Source organism: Motacilla alba, chromosome 15 (genome assembly GCF_015832195.1).
Source record: "Motacilla alba alba isolate MOTALB_02 chromosome 15, Motacilla_alba_V1.0_pri, whole genome shotgun sequence".
NCBI classification, from domain to species: domain Eukaryota; kingdom Metazoa; phylum Chordata; class Aves; order Passeriformes; family Motacillidae; genus Motacilla; species Motacilla alba.
This window is the reverse complement of record NC_052030.1, coordinates 10,162,607-10,177,513: the sequence shown is the minus strand read 5'-3', so window position 1 is coordinate 10,177,513 and position 14,907 is coordinate 10,162,607. Positions and strand designations below refer to the sequence as shown.

At 46.5% G+C, this 14,907-nt stretch overlaps 1 protein-coding gene across 4 annotated transcripts in view; it reads right to left on the bottom strand.

Annotated features, from left to right (window-relative positions):
- HECTD4 (HECT domain E3 ubiquitin protein ligase 4) overlaps window positions 1-14,680 on the bottom strand; it is a 66,068-nt gene extending 51,388 nt beyond the window's left edge. For 2 of the 4 annotated variants that reach the window (XM_038151928.1, XM_038151930.1), the window contains exons 1-5: window positions 14,217-14,680; window positions 4,546-5,063; window positions 1,720-1,809; window positions 1,245-1,375; window positions 13-121 (exon numbers count right to left, since the gene is read on the bottom strand). In XM_038151928.1, the coding sequence (XP_038007856.1) occupies window positions 13-121; window positions 1,245-1,375; window positions 1,720-1,809; window positions 4,546-5,063; window positions 14,217-14,387 (1,019 nt within the window). In that variant the 5' untranslated portion in view covers window positions 14,388-14,680. The remainder of the gene's footprint in view (window positions 1-12; window positions 122-1,244; window positions 1,376-1,719; window positions 1,810-4,545; window positions 5,064-14,216) is intronic. The other 2 variants (XM_038151927.1, XM_038151929.1) reach the window with 1 other exon arrangement.
- Window positions 14,681-14,907: the final 227 nt, after the last annotated feature.

Sequence of the window (14,907 nt, the reverse complement as noted above, 5' to 3'; positions counted from 1 at the left end):
AGCGTCCCTTACCTCAGAGTGCCGTGCAGGCCTGAGCCCAGTTTGCTGATTCCCCTGCCCACGGAGTTGGTGGTGTACAGGTAGAGCCCATCGGCTGCAAGGCACCGGCCCAGGTCTGCATCTGCAGCGGGAGCAAGGACAGCAGAGAGCAGCTCTGTAACATTCCAGCTGGAACATTCCAGCTGGGAATTCTCCCCGGGGGTTACACCCCACGGGAACCAGCACGTGCTCACGGCAGGTCACTACCAACCCTTTTTTAATACTAAATTTATAATTTGGTGCTCTAAGAGCTGCTGTAACACAGGCACAGCCCAGCAGATCCAGGGGTTTTTTCACATCTCCTTCAAGCCTCAGAGGTGCCCAGATGGTCTCACTCAGTGTGAGAGGGAAGAAGAACCTAATACTGAGCCTTGATCTCTTTTCTGCCAAACTCCGTGATTTGACAAATCCTAAAGCTGCTCAGATCCTTTCACTTCTGAACACTTCAATCAAGATCAAATGTATTTGAAACACAGAGCAGTAATTATTAATAATCAGGATGGGATGTAACTCCAGTCAATCTATTGAAGTTCACAGGATCTGGACACTCAGCTCAGGAAGGAAAAGTCCACTCACTCTCTTGCCTAAACACCTAAAAAGAGATGTCTCCAATAAATCTGCAGGTAGCCTAAAATAACAACTCAGATTTTAAAACTCCTATGGATTGCATTAAATGTCATCAAAGCTTGAGTTAGTATTTCTAAAACCATGTGAACTCTTATTTATTACAAAAATAGGAAGCAAACAAAGCAGTAAAAACTGAGAATGAATTCAGGAAAAAGAAATACAAAAGAAAGCATTAAAAAAAGAACTTCAAACTCAACTGGGTAGAAACAAAAGCAGAGTAGGGAAGAGGGGAAAAGCAAAACAATGAACTTGTACTTCTAAAAATAAACTTGCTGTGCCACTGATAGCTGGCTATTGAACACAGGGATACTGCACAGGGCAGTGATTATGCTCTAACGAGGGGATAATATCCAAACTCTGTCTGACCCCTCTGAAAAATTCCCACTGGAGTCAGGAAGGGTCACTGGATCAACTGCTTTGGACCGCTTCCCACAGCCTGACAGTTTAAACCAGCAGCTGCTCTCCAGCAACACTTTTTGAGCCCCAGCTCTAAAGTTTTACATTCTTCTTTAAACAATTATCAGCACTTAAACAACCTGTCCTCCTCTGCTGATGGTGACAAGGATGAAATAATTCACCTTTGTTCTCACTGCTGGCACCAGTGTTGGCATCAGGGGCAGGTAACATGTCCTCAAAGCCCCAGGACACGATGTGCTTCCCTCCAAGCAGGCAGGAGGGGGATCCAGGGCCTCCCTCCAAAAGCAACAACCTTTATGCAGAAAATAAAATAAAATTCTATAAGGAATAGCGGCAGGAAAAATTAGTGAAATTAAAAGTTAAGACCACGATGTATTTAAAGTAATTATTCTGTCAGCATTCATAAGTCATTTAAAGGAATCATCAATATTTAATGAAAAAATAAAAACAAAACACCCAAAACCCAATCAATGCTTTTAGATTTTTCTAATGTCTTTTGCACATGACTAAATCTTCCCTAAAGCTTTCAATAACTCTAAAGCCTTTTAATCACTTTTAAAGATATTCCTCCCCATGTGCACTTGACACATTTTCAGAGCTGCTGGAAAAGTTTACGAGGAGAAAAGTCCTACAAACCTGTAGAGAACATCAGCCACAGGCAGGGACCCCAGCTCAGTCTGTTTCTGTAATAGATGCACTGTATGAACAAAGGTTTTCAGCGACCCTCTAAAAGGACAAGAAAAACATGAATTAAAGATGTCTATTGAAGCCAGACTGAAGACACACAACAGCAGCCATGGAGAACACCCAGAACCACGGCCATGACACGGGACCAGTTTCATTTCTAACTGGCATCTCTTTCCTGGAGGATGTTCATTCTTTGGGGAGGAAGGGGAAGGAGGAAGAGAGGGGGACAGGCAGAATGCTGGGGAACCTCTGGCCTAAATTCCACCTTTTTGTGGAAGAGGCTGAAGCCCCAGCAGGGAGGGAGAGCAGCAGCCACAGGCTGGGTCATCAACAACAGGTTCATAAAGGCAATCCAGGCACCTGATAAAACACCTCAACCTTGCTCCTGAGACAGCTCTTTCAGGACTTCTTGTAGCTGATTAATCACATTCAGATCTCCAGTGCATGGATCTTCCTGAGCCCAAGTGTGAGCAAGGGCTGTTGCACTCCCACCTGGAGATGCCTTTCCTAACTCAAACAGGAAAGACCAGACTGATCCATTTCTTATCAAGATTCTGACTTCTTTTCACAGGATCATGGAATATCCCGAGCTGGAAGGGACCACAGGGATCATCATCCAGCCCCTGGCCCTGCACAGACACCCCAACAATCCCAGGCTGTCCCTGAGAGCAGTGTGCAAGTGCTCCTGGAGCTCTGGCAGCCTCAGGGCTGTGCCCATTCCCTGGGGAGCCTGGGCAGTGCCCAGCACCTTTCCCTGATCTCCAACCTAAACCCCCCCACACAGCTCCAGCTGTTCCCTGGGTCCTGTCCCTGTCCCAGAGATCAGGGCTGCCCCTGCACTGCCCCTCCTGAGGAAGTTGTGCATTGGGATGAGGTCTCCCCTCACAACCCCAGATTTGGAAGATCCAGACCTCTATAAAAATCTCTATTTTACAATCTCTGTTTTAAAGGTCAGGGCCATTTTCTGGCAGATGTGGAAGCTTTATTTCCAGGCATCACAGCCCACCTAAGCAGGAGAATTTGGCTGTGTCTCAGGTCAGTTATGAGCTGCTTTCTCCACAAACAGGAGTGAGCAGCTGCAGGGGTCCTTGCCCTGCGCTCTGCTGAATCCAACCTTTCGCTGTCACATGTGGTCACTCAGCTCCCAAACTTCCCTCCTGCACACCCCAATCCCTGCTTTCCCCGTGACATCTTCAGCTCTTTGCTTTCACTCATAAACCTCAGCCTGGAGAAAATTGACACCAAACACATTAAAGCACCTCAATTAATTATTTAAAGCAATATTTACCCTGTTGTTTTATTTTTAGCAAATAGAAGCACCCAAGATTGCAGCTAGGAATGTCAATAATGGTCTCATTTTCAAGGTTTTTTCTTCAACACGTGACTTAGATATTTAAAGGAAAAGCGTGAGGCTTTCAGAGGTGAACAAAGCACAATGGGATATTTCAACTCTCTAAGCAATGCAAGGCAGACTTGCAAAGAAAATAAAAGATCAACCTGAAGTTCAAAAGCTCTACTTGAAATTTAGCTCAGCTGCAACAGAACATCCCATATTTCCTGCAAATTGACATCTGGGAAAAAAAAAAAAAAGAAATGAGATTGTGTTTATCAAATCCAATTTCTCTGAGCTATGTTCAAGTACATTGCCTTTCAGATAAGGCAGTTGTCAGGACAGAATAATTTGCCACATACCATAAATTTCTCATTGACTTCATTAAAATAAGTGCACTAGAAATTAAGTAGGTTTCATTTGAATAAACCTTTTCCTAAAGCAAATCATGCCATATCCTGGGAACTCCATCTTAAATGAGAGTTAAACTTCACAGACAAGGCTGTGACCTGGAGAAACATTCAAGCCAACGTTTCCAAAAGGCTCCTTGTGACTTTAAAGCCACATCCATGGGGCTTTGCAGAGGTTTTGTATTTCCTCCCCCTCTCCCCAAGCCCCATTCTCTCAAAATAGTAGGTTTTGATTAAAAGCAAATATGTCCAATTTGTTCTCGATCGCTTGATGCCAAACCCATGCAGAACAAGGGGCATTTTAATCTACAATGGTAGAACTCTTCACCAGCAACAAAATTAAAAAATACCTCCAGATATTTGAGAGACAACACTGAAATCAAATCTGAAAGGGATTGCCCTGAAACCTGGCAGTTCCACCTTCTCCAGCCAAAGAAAGGTGCAGGACAAAGGGAAAAGGAGACAACTTTTGTCCCTGAGAAACACATTTGGAACTATTCCTAGAGCAGCTCACTGCAGTAGAAGCAGCAATGTGCACCCGAGGCATTGCTAACCCAGATCCTTCTGCTTTTGCATATGCTAAACACATGCAAAAAAGAAACGCTTAGCAGTTTCACCCTTTCCAACCCAATATTTAAATATCAGAAAGAGAAAGGCTGGTGCAAGCTAAAAATGACTATCACCAGTGCAGTCACATCATTTTTGATTTGTTTCAATGGAAAGAGAGAATGAACACCAACCACAGCATTGCCCAGGGGTGCTGGAGTCACCACCCTGCAAGGGTTCAAAAACCATGAATGTGGAATTTGGGGATATGGTTAATGGTGAATTATGGCTGGACTCTGCCAGTTCCTTAATTCCCTCTATTTGTCAGTAAACTTTTGTGTGCTTGTGACCCCTCAGAGAACACGTAGTTGGGATTTTGCCTTACACCAAACCTCAAGACCCTCAGTGCAACCCTTGAATTTAAGAATTCCAGGGTGTTACATCCAACCTTACCAACCCCACGATTCTTTGTTACTTCAGCTCCCTTACCTCGCGCAAGCCAAGGCAACCAGAGCGGCAGCAGCGTTTTCCTTCTGCTTGTAGGGGATGTGCTGGCCGGAGGGCGCCGTGTCCTCGAGCCAGGAGCAGAGCAGGGACTCGATCCCGTTGAGGCAGTCGGCCGGTTCCTTGGTCAGGCTCAGGGGCTGGCAGTCCCGAAGGCAATTCAGCAGCACCTCAGCAGTGATGTTACACAGGGAAGGGTCCGTCCTGCTCTGCGACTGGATCAGCGGGAACACCAGCAGCAGCCCCATGCGGGAGGTGAAGGGCGCCTGCTCCGGCTGCTGTAACAAACCCTGGCGCTTGAGCAGGGCCAGGGCCTCCTCGTCCCCGGAGCTCTCGCGGTCGTGCTGCTCCTCCAGGGCCAGCTGGCGCTGGGCGTTCCAGAGCCCGCGCAGGGCGTTCAGCCGGTACTCCAGCAGCCGCGCGTACGCGTTGCTCTGATTGCCGCACACCGAGCGCAAGCGCTCCGCCAGCTCCGTCGGGTTCTTGGTCTCGAAGGTCAGGATCTGGAAAGGGGGGAGTGGGTGTTTATAGAGGGTTTTAAAGGGGAGGAAAAAATCCTCATATGGCTGCGGTGTGATTTTTAGATCAGCTGTTCTCTGCAGCAGATGGAGGGATATTATTTTTAATTTTTGGGGCCAAAGAACAGGCGAGTGGTGCTGGGTCCATCTCGGGATGAGGAGTGATGGCCGTAAACTAAAACGCACGGAATCCACCGGAACGCACGGAATCCCATGAACCTCTATCCATGGAGGATGGCAAAGGGCTGGGACAGCTGCCCAGGGAGGGTGTGGAGTCTCTCTCTCTCAGGACATGTCCCTGTGTCACCTGCTCCAGGTGACCCTGCCTTGGCAGGGGTTTGGACTGGGGGATCTCCAGAGATCCCTTCCCACCCCACTGCTGTGGGATTCTGTGGGCCTGTTATTGCTGAGTCAGCACCCTCACCAAACCCAGGTTTGGGGGTTGCTGACGGGGATTTTTAAGCTTTCAATAAACAACAACAACAACACAGATTGTGAAGAAAAATACACACACAACAGAGTAGCTTGGAAAACAAACACTGCCATCTCCTCTGGAGCTTTTTTCTGTGATCGAGGCAATTTTGCTAAAAAACTTCAAAAGAACTGCAAGGCTGGAGGGTCCCAGGGGTTTAGAGCCCTTCTATGAACTCTAATAGGTCACTAATATTGTGCAACAAGAACATGCTTGTTCTAGTTTTGGAGCTCTTCAAATAAACAAACTAACCAACCAGTTTATGCCAATTCACCAAGAGTTCTGTTACGCTCCCTCCCTTCCCCTGCTTTTTTCTCTCTTCAATTTTATCATCTTGCACTTAGCTACACCTTTCTCAAAATACTTCAAGTTGCTGCTGTAGTTAAAAACCCTAAAAGTCTCCTCCTCATCATTTCAGACAGAAGAAAGAGGCTTTTTTGGCACTTTCTAAATAAAACTGGAAAGCAAGCTGGAACAACAGAAAACAAATAAAGCATGACACAAAAATATATTTATGGTTTAATACCCAGCCTGGGACTGGAAAACTCAGAGTTTTAAGTCATTTACAGACAACTTTTCTCCTTCCAGCAAACAGTGGAGATCAGCAAAGTCACTGAAGCTGTGGCAAGCTCAAGGAAAGGCATGAGCCAAGCATTTTCTGATACTCTGGATCCAGTGTCCAAAGGGATTTGGTATCCAAAGGGCTTCTGGCCGTGTTCCAAAGTGCCTCATCTCATCCACCCTCAAACACAATTTCTGGCCCATCTTCATGCTGTAAAGCTGTCCTTCTCTGATTTAATAAATAAATATAAATGTGGGAAGGGGAATGTGAGAGACAAAGCCGCCATGGGGGATGGCATCCAGGGCTGTTTGTTTTGTGGGGTTTTTTAATTGCAGGCAGCAGTCATAGAGATCATGAAATAAATGTTTCTGGCTAATTGCAGCCTCCTGAACAGCTTGTTAAAATGCTGCAGGACAAATCACATCTGCCACACAGCCTCTGACTAAAGGCAAGGAAACAGCTTTGCAGTAGGACTTTGACCACTAGAGCCAGGAGAAGTTCACCTGAAAGGAATTCACATCGTAATTACACTTGAATGGATGTTGTATTGAGCTCCTTATACCTAATAAGCCTCCTTTAATTAACTTCTCCAAGAGATTATGAATATTAATTCCTAAACCACATATTACACATTTAAAATAACCACCTCCTGTTGTGTGTTCTGCTGTCTCAAAAATAAGTTTGCTTCCCGTTCTAGATGGAATCACTTTCTACAACAGTTGGCTTTTGATTTTCTTGAACTAAACTGGGTGGATTTTCCACTAAGTGACAACAAGCTGCAGAAATGGCGGGAAAAGAGAATTAATGTTTGCATTTTCAGAGTTAAATGATGAAGAAAACAGGTCTGTGGTCTTTGTTAATAGCTAAGATACCACCACAAAAGACAAGCTGTGATCTGCTTGGTGTTGCATGCCTTGCTCCTCAAATCCCACAGTTTAACAGGAAAATTAATTTTTTTTTTTTTTGCCTTTGATATGGCTCTACAGCTCTGAGTCTGTCTTGTAGCAATCAGGACGAGTCAGTGTCATCAGTTTTGCTGATGAAAAGCCTTTTTCTGCTGAAGTTTTAGTTTCTCCCTGATCCCACAGTTCCCAATTTGCTTTAAAAGCATGCATGGTCTGTCTGGGATTTTGACTCAGTCTTTCATAAGGGAAATGAGCACTAATTTGGATAAATGATACAGGAAGTACATCAGCTTCAACAGATTTACAAGATCATTCCAAAATGGGACTTCGAGACTTTTGATAATGCAGTTTACATCATCTGATTTTCATTTTCACAAGGCTTATGGAACCAGTGGGGAAAAAACCTTAATTATTCAACATCATCTGAAGGTCTAAGCAGGCATCTGCACTTCCAGAAAACAAGAGGATGTTAGAAGAAAGATGTGAGGTCATCTGCTGCACAGGACACTTCAGCAAATTAAATTAAAGGCTGTTTTCCTCAAAAGCCTTTTTACTAGAGGTCAGTACTCAGAGCTACCTCCAGAAAGGAGCTTGAAGACCAAATGTTCCCAGTGAGGCTGGGACAAACACCCTGGAGCTTCCAGAGTTCAGACACATCCCAGGAAACTGCTCTGGCTCTCCCTGGAAGCCAAATCCAGCCCTTCCCACCCCAACAGTGCCAGAGCTTCACTTGGCCCCTGCCAGATCCATCAGCGCTTCCCTCTGGATCCATTAAAGACTCCACACAGGAATCCCAGCCCTTGCCAGGATATCTCCAGGCAAAGCTTGTCATCTTCCAAATATCTGAAGTCAAAACAAGTTAAAATAAAATGCAAGAAAACCCCCATCGTGTTCTTCCACAAATTCTGATACAAACAACACAACTAGCAGGGTTTTTAAAAGGTAAAATTCCCTTTCCTGCTGCCTCTGGGCTGCCTCGGGATTTACACCTGAGCCTCAGCTCTGATTTGGGACAGATTCCCAGCCCCCTTTTGGGGTGCCTCGATATTTCCCTGTGCAACTCCTGGGGAGGTGTCAGGGGCAGGCACCAAACCCAGCCCCACGTAAACCTCAGTGAACCAGTCCCTGATCCATCACCTCCCAACCCCAAACATTCCCAATTAACAAGGCTTGAACAGAATCAAAGAGGATGAAGAGGATGTAACAAACATCACTTTGCCATAGAACAAGTCATCCATGTAGCTACTTACATATCACTAAAAACTGTTATTAAATTGTTTAATTGTCACTATTTTAATTTTACAGTATCTTATCCTTACACGTTATTTCCTTGTTTGATCTTTTAAATCAATTTTAGTCAATATTTTCATTAGAAAATGGTAGAGCCAAAGTTCAATCACTCTAATTGGTCCTTGACATCATCTTCAACATCGAGAAGCACAAAAGGTATCTGATTTTAGGAGAACTATGGAGAGGTGTCATCTTTCCCACCGTATCCAACATTTGTCCCTTTGCACCCAGGTAATTCTTCCCATCAAACAGAATTTTTGCCAAATCTGCCTCAGGAAGGAGTGGCTGACATTCCCTATTTTCAGGGCAACACGTTTCTCTGCTGACAGTAAATACCAGACCAAGCACAATTAACACACGCTAATACACATGAAGAGTTTTAGCCTGAGCTTTTATGACCCTCTTAAGTAAATTTAAATGTGAGCTGTCACTAAAAGGCAGCTTTCTCCTCTGGCTACAGTTGCTGCCCCTTGTCCTCTCCCTGGTGCCTGTGGGGGGTGTGTGTTTTAATTCTGCTACACAGGGAACTGAGAAGCAGTGAAGTTGTGCACAAACAGGGGTTTTTATCCTGAACTTACAGATTGGAAAGGGAAGCCTCTAAATCTCCCCAACAACATTGAATTCCTTCTCTCCAGAGTTCAACTGGCTGAAGCTCATAGGTGAAGATGAAGATGGTGGAACATTTATCAGGATCAATTACACCCCTATACCCCCCTGAGTATGAAACATGGATTATTCCCATCTCACAGGAGGTACAAACCAGACAGAAAAACAGAAGAAGCCTCAAAATTGTAAAATATCTTTAAAAGCAGCATAAAAAAAAATTCTATTACTTTGACCACCCCATTACAGGTATGAGGTCATTCCTCTTGTACAGAATGAACAGAGAGGCAGCACCACTTGTTTACTGGGCTCTTTTGTCTCTAGGAACACCAATAAAACAATGTAAAAAGGCTGAATTACAAAAAGTATGGATTATTCTGTAACAGAAAGCGCACAAGTGACAGTTTTAAAGGTACCCTGAAGATTGAAATACACATCCCAAGTGAACCTGCTCCATAAACAACCCTGTGTCCTTGTCTCCCGCTGTGCTGGGAACAGCCTTCCTGCTCCTGGCGTCTTCTGGGACACGCAGCACGAAGCTGCCCTGGTGCAAAACCCACCTTAATTTCCTCTAAAACATTTCCTAGCCCCTCTCTAAGGCCTTTTCCTTGCTACACCACGAGCCAAATGTATAAATGTGTGTGAACATTTTCTCCCTGATGTTTCAGCAGCTGCTGCACTTTACACCACGTTTTAGTGTTGCAGATAAAAAAAAACTACAAGCCTCAAGGTTGTTCCAATCTTTTCTGCTCCAAGAAATTTTAACCTTATCCTCTTGTTCAAAGCCTCTGCTGAGTCCTGTGTGGAGCAGGGCAGGTTTTTAACTACTCAGCTAAAAGCAGAACTATTTTCTTTTGTGAAAGTGCTGGAAATCTCACTGCTCACAAATAAGCACTGAGATACCACTATCTGTTACAATTTTATCCCAAATAATTTCTGTAACCATACAAATTTATGAAATTAATCTTTGTATCTGAGATGAATTACAGAGAACAAGCAAGGTTTAAATAAATAAAATGCTACAAAGTCCTGTTTCTTTCTTCATTAAAATATTTCTTTGGCTCTTACTCAAGTAGTAGGTGAAAACAGCTGAAAAAGGTAAAGAAAAATCTTTGTAATTTAAACATCTGAGAGTGCAGATCACTGAATTAATAAGCTGCAATTGGTAACAAGATCTATATTTGGGAAACAGATTTGCAAAATCATCCTTGAGAAGTTTCCTAATGTTTCTCTACAAGGTTACCTCAAATACGACTTGAAAACTCCAAAGTCAGAGGCACAGTGGACCATATTAGAGGAGTTTAATAAATTCCACATCCTGGCAGAGGACCCCTGGGGCGCTGGAAGGGGAGGCACAGGCAGGACGAGGGTGTTCCAAGCCTGCCACACGCCTGGATCAGCAGTTTCCAAGTCAGAGGTCACAACCCCAGGAAGGGTCACCCACTTAGGAAGGAGTCAATTGTTGATGGTGGCATTAGGGACTTTCAGCATGACAGAGGTGACGCTTGTAGATGGCAGAAAGGTCACGAGCAGAAAGGTTTGGGAAGCACTGACCCAGATAATTGCAGGGAACTGCTCTCTCCTTCAGCAATCAGGCAAAAGTGACAAAATGTTTTCTCTGGGCCGGGAGGAAAATGGGTGAAAACTTCCAAGTTTAGCAGAAAGCTTCCAGTCTAAATCATTTCATGGCAAACACAAGTCAGTCACAGGACAGGCACATGCTGAGAAAAGAGCACTGGACTCCAGCTCTTCAATCTCTCTGTGGAGAACCAGCCCAGGCCATGTTGGGGGGAAGAGGAAAGGCCACCACTTTTTCCTTACTTGTTTCATTCTTCTGATTTTTTTTTTACCTTCCACTCAATTAAAGGTAACTGTTTTCAGTGCAGAGCCACACCTGCCCGGTGGCACCTCACTCTGTCCTACAGAACAGAGCCCAACAAGAGTCCAACCACCAGGTGAGGACAGACAGGATCCCAACAGCTATCGAGGGAAGAGCTGCACTCCCAGCTCCGTGGGAAAACCAGAGAAGGCTCCCTGCCCGAGGCAGGAGGGGATGCTGGATGATCTTTAAGGTCCCTTCCCCCCAAACCATTCTGGGATTCTGTGGTGACTCTGCAGAGCTGGCAGATCAAATCTCCCCAGTTCGAGGGAGCTCCCCTCCCTCAGACAAACCCTGACCACGCTCCCAGAGTTACTGCAGGGAAGGTGCTTGCCTGGGAACATTCTGGAAGTGCTGCAGTTCCCTTTGGGCCACACTAAGGAACAGCCCTTCCTGGAACGTCCCTCCTGGATGGGCAAGGACCACCCAAAAAGTCATGGGAACACCTCCAGCTCTGTCACTGAGGCTCATCAAGAAGGAGAAGACTTTGCTCCTTCAAAGATTTCTCTGTGTGAAAGGTTTGAAAATAAAGGTCCAAAGGCTTCTGTAATCACTGACTAATGCAGCTCTCTCCCGACTAGAGGACTTCAGTGGGAAACCTGCACCAGGAGCAGCCGGTTCATGCACAACTTACAAAATTCTAACAAATTTTTTAAAAAGCCCTAATTTTCTGTAAATATGCTGAAGCAATCTAAGAAGTTGGCACACATCATCACAGAAAAAATAAAAACAGAGCAATCCCCTCCACACCCTTTAAAACTCAACATGCTCCTAGAACAAGTTGAAAGAGAACATTAAGGCTCTTGTTCCATACCATTAAAGCATATATGTGTAAATCCAAGTGTATACAAACACACAAAAAGATAAAATCAAAGCTGCATGGGAGTCAAAATAACAAAATAATAAGTTTCCATAAGCCTTACTTGGCATAACACCAGCACTGTAACATTTTTTCCTCTGCTTTTCTTTTTATAAATAGACAGAACCTTTGAACAGAAGGACAAAGGAAACACATCCAAACACACTGACATTAGTCACCAATACGCTCTTTAAACGGATATTTAGGCAAAACAGACCAGAATGATACTTCTCCACCCAAAAAAAAAATCCATTAGAGTATTAAACATGATACATTTTTAATTAAGCACTCCAGTCCCAAATTCAGCCAGGCTTCTGACCACCACTGATGAAGCACAAGAAGTGAATTAAAGAAGTTTCCTAATCAAAGCAGCAGCTGCAGCATCTCCTACCCTTGGCCAATAGCACATCCCAAGAGATTTCTGTTTGGACCATTTTCAAAGATATTTATTACACTGCAAGTAGGAGTAGAAAGAGTGTAAATGAGCTCTTGTGTAGCAGTCGATTGCATGGCCACGCTTCCATCAGATGTGTGCACCTATTTCCACAAAATGGCTCCTCAAAGCCATTCCACATCACCAAAGTGCCCCTTATTTACACGAAAACAGCATTTAAAAAAAGGCAGAGAAAAGTTAAGAGCTAAATATTTTACATTTGCACCATGTGAAATTTCATTTTTTAAAACGCCTTCCCCCTCAATACCAAATTCTACACGAATTTGCAGATATCTGAAAATGAAATCGATCGCTTGTGATCACCAATTCCATCAGTGGATGGAAATAAAAGGCTTTAATAAGCTGTGACTAAAGAATAAAGATCAATATAAGTCAAAATCAGTACTTATCAAAAATAAGCACCACAGCAAAAAGTCATATTAAATTATTTATTTCAAAGTTTTGCACTGCGAACACAAACAGGAAAAGAATCTCTGGAGCAGAAAAAAAGAGATGAATCAGTGGCACTGGATTGCTGCAACACTTGTTATAATAAATGTCAAAGCACAAGACACAGCAGCACCAATTCCATTCCTATCTCTCCCAACAACTGGAGTTTTAGAACATTCCTAACACTAACAAAAAAAATTCTCCAGAGCTGAAGTGTTTGTCGAGTGAAGCTGTGTGTCAAGTTTCAGGCTGGAACTTCTGGCCTGGCTGGCAAGATCTTAAAATAAGGCCTTGTTTGTTTTTTAAAGGATATCCTCCTTTCTTGTGATATAACATGAAAAATGCTGCTGGAGCACGTTATTTTTCTAGCACGGTTTTTAAACTCAATGCTGCTTCTAGAACTATGCCATGGAATCAAAATATTTTCTTGCATCCAAGCTGCGCTGAATGCCAGAGCAACTCTGATCACAAGGGAGAATCATTCCATGTTTCTACACACAGAGATAAGTCAGCCACCTTAAAAACCTCCCTTTTCCTGTTCATGTGATATTTGCCAACGTCCATTTCAGGGGAACAGCTGATTTCCCCATGCCATTCCCCAGTGTCCCAACACACAGGACAGAAAGCGCACGTTCTGCAGAAAATATCTTTCCTTAGATAAGGCTGGGGGAAGTTTCCCCAAAGCCCGTAAAGGCTCCACGTCACCCGATGAACAATAACATTGTCAGGACTGCTCGTGGGGTCATCTCAGCAACAGCCCAGACAGCAGCTAAAGCCTCACTAAAAGGGGTTTTTCGGCCTAAAATGCCTGGAACCAAACAGAGCCTGGAGATAAAGCTCCGGCTGGAGCGTCCCCTGTGCGCTCCCACCGCTCGGCTCCGGTGACAAAGCCCCTGTGTCATTGCGAGCCACACTGCCGGGGAGGAGGGTGGGGTGAAACAGGAGAAGGGAGGCACACGGGGGGGAAAAAAAAAAATGCAGTCTACCAAATAGATGCAACCTATAATCCGTGACATTCAGTCCTTCAGCAGCTCCTCCTAAGATAAAACAGCTGCACCGCCTGCCCGCAGCCAACACCAGGGGCACTTCTGGGAAGGTAAAAAGCTGGGATGAAAATCTGGGCTGCCCTCCTGGATCCTTAATAACGATCACTGTCAACAGCTGAATAAAACACCCGGGCACCCCTGAGCATGTCACTGTAATGCTGATGAATTACCAACCGTCTAAAAGTAACAGCAAGAAAACACAAAACCTTCAATAAAAATGAACGGGCCAAAGGCCACGCTGAAATCCGTGAGTGCGGCTCTGATTTCCAAACCTCACGGATTCAAAACAAGGAGGACGAACCAACACTTCACCCTCCATTTACATCAGCACCTCACCATCCTCCTGCCCAGCTCCACTTTCATTATTATCTGAAATAAATCAGATTGACTCAAGACGAGCAGAACGCCTCGACACCGGCAGGCTCCGGACTCCAGAACCCTCACCCGGCATCCGCACGCAGCATCCTCCATTCCGGCCCCCCATCCTCCCCTAGTCATCCTCCCTGCACCCCCATCTCCCATCCCCCCGTCCTCCTCGCCTCAGGCCTCCGCTGCCACCGTGCCCCTCTGCCGAGGGCATCCTCCCCCTCACCCCCCGGCCCTGCCCCGTCCCTCCCCTCAGCTCGGGGGCCGCCTCACCTCCAGCTCGGTGTCGCCGGGCTCGGCCACCCCAATGATCTCGCTGGGCAGCTCGGCCAGGTCGGTGACCCGGATCAGCCCGTCGTGCAGGAAGATGGTCTCCTCCTTCACCGACAGCCACTGCGCCGAGTCGGTGGCCGCGGCCGCCGAAGCGGCCGCCGGGGACCCCATGGCGCGGAGGGCGGGGGGGCTCCGCAGGGCTGAGGCGAGGCGGGTCCCGCTACCCGCCCATGGCGGGGGCAGGGCGGGGGCAGGCGCGTCCCCAGCGGCCTGAGCGCCGGACAGCCGGGGCGCGGCGGGCAGCAGCGAGGAGCGGCGCGTTGCCACCGCGGCGGCGGCGCTCCGGGGAGCTCCGGGAGCCGCCGTGCCCGCCCGCAGCCCCGCGTCCCGCGCCCGCCTCACACACACCGCTGACAGCGCGACGCCATGTTGGGGGCTGAGGCGCGCCCGGCATGCACCGCGCGGCGAACAATACACCCGGCCCCCTCCCAGCCCGCGGCGCCCCGCCCCGAGCGCCGGGACACGCCCCCAGCGCCGGAGCTCCGCCCCCCGCCGCTCCCGCCGCTCCGCCCGCACCGGCGGCGCTGCCGGCAGCGCTTCACCCGCGCCGCGTGTGCTCCGCTCGGTGCTGCACCCGCACCGGGCACGGCGGATCGTCCGCTCTGGGCACAGCGCCTCGCCCGCACCGCGG